Genomic DNA, 6,168 nt, shown 5'->3' with positions numbered 1-6,168 from the left:
ATAACGCGGCTAAAGAACAACAAAGGCGCAGGAGCCGACGGTCTGTCGGTTGGGCCATGTCAAAGGCTTTGGATATTCGATGCGGTACCAGCTGGTGGTAGAAGGGGAAGAGGAAAGCCTACGCTATGTTGGAAAGATCAGTAGCACGAGAATGATACGACTGGCACGCTTTGTTAAGCTCGGCCAAAATCGTATAAGCGGTTATCGCGCCAACCAAGAGGAATAACTATTCTGTTACCCCTCAAAATGGATAACGAGGCACACCGGCGTGGAAGAAAACGAAAGAGGTGAGCAATTTGTTAAATAAGATGTCCATTTAAAAGACACTATCAAGGTGAAAGTTCCTTAATACTAGATATACCTTATAGGTAATCGAATGGATATGGATGAATGTGAGAGCCAGATAAGACATGGAGTTGAAGTACTACTCAAAATTCCACAATTCATGTGCTTGTTTCTCATGAAAGTATCCTTTTTCATATGTCAAAAAAAAAAAAAAGATTTTAGCTCAAAGATATGACCAATGGTTGGGCATGGCTAATGAGAAGGCTAGCAGGATTTACAAATGGCAGGAAAAGCAACAGAAAGTTGGTAAGAGGCCGTAGCACAGATCAGCTTTGTTTGTCCAGTACTTACCAGGCAACAACTTAGATTGCTTTCCGAAAGATTGCTACCGAGTATGTAATCAACTACTAATTACACGCTCATTCATGGCTGAATATCTATGGCAGTCGCAAATCATTTCTTTAACACTACAGGCATTTACGATTTATGAGCAGACTTTTCTTTGTTTGCCAGTTGGAATTAGTCTAAGTTAATTAATTATCGTAGCAGTTCTTGTTTCATGCACTTAATATTTTTAAAAAACTCTTGTCTGCTCAAAAACATTAGACTATGACTCTTTGACTAGTAAAACAGAGTTCTTCAAATTCCTCAAATTCAATATTTCACTCGAAAATTTTATTTTATTCCATTTTTGCTTTTTTGTTACTTGTCATACTGGCATTTCATTCTTTTTCATATTCAACTGAGTACATACATACATATTTATTCATTTCGTGTTTTCTCGACTCATCTTTCTTAAGCTTCAAACTCTCCAAAATATTCTAAATGGCAAACTACTCGCTTTTGTGTGCAAAAATTATAAAAATAACTGCATTGGTGCTTGCATTTCTGTTGTTGGTCAAAACCTTTCTGTGTTTTCTCTTATCATTTGCCATACTCGAAGAACCACCTAAGGAATGGCCGCAAAGACTGAAAGGTGAGTAAGAAAAACTACCAAGTCAGGCAAGTGAGGCCACGTGTGGGAAGTATGAAAGCAATTGTGGAATTTAGAGCAATTTTTAAATCCAATCGAAGGTTCTACTTCTAGCAGTGCTGCGCTAGAAACTATACTCGTCAATTAGTGCATTTGCGGCAAGAAAATTCTGCACTTCAATGCTGTGTAGCGGCTCTCAAAACCATGCGCCTGCATTTAGGCGCATTTCTTACATTGCGAAACTGAACGCTTTCGAACAGCGAGTTAGATAGATAAGAGTTTATTAAGTTGAAAACGTTACAATATTTATGTTATCGCACAATTTACAGAATATGATATAAATCTTAATTCTACATCATTATATTTGTATATTTATCACAGGTTTGGTTTTTTAAACGATTTTTTCTTTTTTTTCGAAGGAAAAAACTACTATGAAAAACCTCCGCTATACATCTTACAAGCTAGGGTTAATCTGTACGCATTTAAGTACCAGGGCCTAATTTAACATTAAGAAAGTTCTGTTATTAGTAGATTGTCCGAAAAACTGGAACGAATTTTGAATCTTTTAGTCAAATTTTGTATTTGATCTGACAAAATCTTAGTTTTTGATTCATCATGAAGCTTTCTGGTGGAGAAATGCCATGGGAGTCGTAGCATCATTTTGAGTACCTTATTTTGGCAGATTTGCAGTTTCTTAACATGTGACTTTGCGATATTACTCCAGGCTGGACAGGCATATAATATTATTGGTTGAAATATATACTTATAAATTATTAGCTTATTATCATCACTTAAGCCTGAGCGTCTATTTATTAGGGGATATAACATTTAATCGCCAAATTTACTTTCTCCTGTATGTACTTTACATGATCGCAAAAAGATACTTTTTTATCAAAAATCACCCCCAGATATCGTACGGTATTGGCCCTCGGGATATCATAACAGCGAGTTATTTTTAAAAATTTGTAATATTTATTTTGCATCTACGTACTTTTCAGATGACTGCTATCCAAGATGGTATGGTTGGTTCTCGCTGATGCTCAATTCATTTGGCGTCGTGGTCTACTATTACATGTACTTCGGCATACTAAATGTAAGCTATGGCTGTAAGCTTTTTCAACAAAATTAATTAATGAACTATTTGATTCAAGACGAACAAACGTAATCTGTATATTGGACTCGTGGGCGTAACCGGTTATTTGACCATAGCTGTACTTACTCATTTAGTAATGTGGGTGCAAGGGGCAAAGCCGCAGACGATGATAAAATTAAATTGGATTGGAACAGGTAAGAAATAGCGAAATTGAAATAGTAATATTCAAAAGTAAACAAAAATTATTCTAAAGCAAAGGAATATCCAAGTCTTCATTAGGTAACTAACTTGACTAGGACTCGTCTAGATGATATCTCAGTGCTGCAGCGCCAACGTCGCGTATTTCTCGGTAGTACAGCTGCAGAAAGTTGTCGTGAAAGTTCGTTGAGTGGAGAAAGGCATACATTTTTTAAATATTTTTTTTTTAATTTTAAAATGTAAGGAGAATGGTGGCTTTACTGGGTAGATATTTAGAAAAAGAGGAGTATTTAGAAAAGGGGAAGGAAGTATTTAAACGAGACTGTAAAGCCAGTGCCGATAGTGCCGCTTTGCAGCATATTAAGACTAGTCAGATGGACAGTCTGCTTGAATATAAAGGGTGGTTAAGTTTTAAAGGCCGGTGTTGATTTTAAATAAATACAATTTTTTTATAAAATTATTATCATTTCTCTTTATTATGATAATAGTGATACAGCTCAATTACGTATGGAACAAAATATTGGCCAAATCGCCGCCTCCGGCGGCACACCTCCAAAGACCACGAAATGCAAATAGTTCCTTATCTAAAGGGTGGTTATGTTTTATGGGCCGGTATTGATTTTTAATCAAATACAATTTTTTTATAAAATTATTATCATTCTCTCCATCCGATGGTCCAAATTTTCGATGACGCTGAGGCATAATTGAGGTTCTATGCCGTTAATGTGCCAAATTATCTCATCCTTTACCTCTTGAATTGTTGCTGGCTTATATGATGTACACCTTTTCTTTCAAATAACCCCAAAGAAAGAAGTCCAACGGTGTCGTTGACGTTTAGATGTGGTTCACATTCAACATCGGCCCTTGAAATTTAACCACCCTTTATAAATATATGCATATCGAGAAAGCAATCGGAATAACATAAGAGTTGGGTACTAGCACAAGGGTTCATAAACGATGCTTATAACACATCTCTCAAATGAGAAGACTTGTAGTCGCTTAGCGCCTCATATTACAACTGGATTTAAAAAGCATAAAATAGTGCAGAAAATATAGACTAGAAGAGACGGCAGCGGAGAACACCACCTATTTGTGTGTTCAGCATTTGGGAATGTCGGGAAAAGGACAGCCAAAAAGTCTCGAGTTCAAAAGATTACTTCAAATCGCAAAGAGTGTAGCGATCAACTCTTATGAAGATCATGTGAAATGTCCGTGCAAATTCAGAGAGAAGCCACTATTGGCATATATTGAAATTATGTTTAGTTAGTAGCATCTCTTGGCAGAAGGCACACCAAATTTCAACCATATCGGTTGGTTGCTTTGTGTTTGGCATTGAATCGAGGAAGTCAAGTTATTTTCCTTTCTTTTAACCAAGAACCATATCTCGGGGAATCCAACCCAAAGGAAACGGGAAATAATGACGGCTACCGCGCTCTCCGTTCTCTCATACGGAGCTGAACTGTGGGCAAATGCGATGCAAGCGCGACAGCCTTGAGAGTTATGTCCGCCTACTGCACCGTATCAGGGTCACCTGTTCAAGTATTAAGAGGTTCAATAACGATAGACTTAATAGCATTTGAGAGGAAAAATTTGTATGCTTTAAAGAAAGAGGGAATGGAAGAAAGAGTTAGCAAATCTGCAGCGCGCGAAATTAGGGATGAAACACTAAGACTACTTATAGTAAGACTGCTGAATTAACAAAACACGCTGCAAGTGGACGGCTGGCTAATAAAAGACGTCACCACATGGTGCAGCAGGAACTTCGGTGAAGTCAATTTTTATATAACTCAAATGCTTTCGGGGCACGGGCTTTTCAGAAATACCCGTTCAAAATAAGAAACAGCGAACATCCCACATGCAAATATGGGGCCGAAGATGACATGCCGCCGAAGATGACGCTGAACACACATTCCTCCAATGCATGCGTTGGGAACAAGAACGTCGAACACTGGAGAATGCAGTCGGTCATATAACCACTGGAAATGTACATAATCGACAAGATGCTTAGCAGCGAGGAAACGAGGAAGATCATCAGCGGTTTCGTGGAAAAAGTTCTCCGGATTAAAAAGCGAGACCCGGGCGCAGGCACATAGGCATAGATCTTTGAAATGAGGAAGAACGCCACTCTGAAGTAATGCGAAAGCGGTTGCAGGGTGGGCGACGGTTACTAACGAGGGGGAGCTTTTTCGTCTCTGGACACACCATTGCTGCAACGGCAGCCTTGATGCCGCCCTGTTCCTCCCTGGAACCATATGGAATGATAATAAAAATAACTCGTAGCCAAATAAAGACATAGCTTGTAAAACCAAAGGGACATACAGACATTTCGTCTAAAAAAATAAAAAGTGGGCACGGATTTTATCCGATTTTAATAATAATATTTATGTGCAATCTAAATGAGGTGTGGAGCAAGTATCAAATTTCATTTAGTCGTACCCGAAATACACGCATTTACCTAAAAGGCGGCGTGGTACCACCTATTTTTCAAATGTCTTTTTCCGTGGTATTACCTTTTGTAGGCTGGTAATTTGAGTGGTTTAACGTCGTTTTGAAAATTTCGCCAGTTTTTAATGTCAACCCAGAGTAGACAAAAAGTAATACCAAGTACCAAGCTTCCTTGAAAAATACAAATTTTGCCCGAGCTATCGTGCGCATGGAAGGATAGAGAGACAGATGGAAAAGCAGGCGTGGCTAAGTCGACTTCTCTCATCACTCTGGAAGTTTTGGTATATATTGGGCATATGTATCTCCACATTTATCTCGATTCCTTTATGCTGTTACAAACAACCATTATGAGTGGCTTTAAAAATAAAAACATCTGTTGGGATGTGTCAGAGTGGGATTGCATAAGAAATAGGGGCATTAAAAGTGCAATTAAAAATATTTTCTATCTATTATTTTACACTACATTTTTTTATAAAATAAAAAATTATTTAAAAAAATATTTAGTACAATTAAAACTATTTTCCATCATAAATTCTGCACTATTTTTTAATAAAATAAAAAATTATTTTAAAAAAATATGTAGCACAATTAAAAATATTTTCTATATATTGTTTTACACTAATTTTTTTATAAAATAAAAATTTATTCAAAAAATATATATATTTAATTCAATTAAAAATATTCTCCATATTATGTATTTTTTACAGTACATTTTTTTTATAAAATAAAAAAAATTTTAATTATTAGATTACATTCAAAAAATTACTTTCCCATTTCAGGAATTTCGGTTATCTGCAGTCCCCTATCTTATTTGCATTACAGAAGAATTATTGCGAATGAGCGAAATGAAGTAATGAATACTGAAAAATTAACACAAACAAAGCTAAAGTAATGCCTCAATGCAGGCTAGACATGGCTTCTGAGGCTGTCTGCATAATGTCTGCATACAACCACCAGTAAAATAAAGAAATGATCAAATTATGTAGCAGGCGTGTTTGAGATGTTACTGGGCGTCAAAAGGCTTGGAGAGGCAATTCACAACTTCCTGGGAGCTGTGGATATTAATCAATGTCATTAGCAAATTCGTAAAAATTTTGCAGGAGTACCACTTTTAACCTAGCGGGATAGCTCAATGTATTACCTACTCGCACAAGAACAATAATAGCCTAGCAAT

At 36.7% G+C, this 6,168-nt stretch overlaps 1 protein-coding gene across 1 annotated transcript; it reads left to right on the top strand.

Annotated features, from left to right (window-relative positions):
* The first annotated feature begins 1,050 nt into the window (after positions 1 to 1,050).
* LOC128868245 (uncharacterized) lies at positions 1,051 to 5,942 on the top strand. Its single transcript, XM_054110105.1, has 4 exons — positions 1,051 to 1,261; positions 2,257 to 2,351; positions 2,410 to 2,545; positions 5,774 to 5,942. Exons 1-4 carry the CDS (start codon positions 1,111 to 1,113, stop codon positions 5,884 to 5,886), a joined length of 495 nt encoding a protein of 164 aa, XP_053966080.1. The 5' UTR covers positions 1,051 to 1,110; the 3' UTR covers positions 5,887 to 5,942.
* The last annotated feature ends 226 nt before the right edge of the window (positions 5,943 to 6,168 follow it).

The sequence above is a fragment of the Anastrepha ludens genome, chromosome 6 (genome assembly GCF_028408465.1).
Source record: "Anastrepha ludens isolate Willacy chromosome 6, idAnaLude1.1, whole genome shotgun sequence".
Classification (NCBI taxonomy): Eukaryota; Metazoa; Arthropoda; class Insecta; order Diptera; family Tephritidae; genus Anastrepha; species Anastrepha ludens.
The sequence above is the reverse complement of the archived record's forward strand: the minus strand, read 5'-3'. Positions and strand labels throughout refer to the sequence as shown.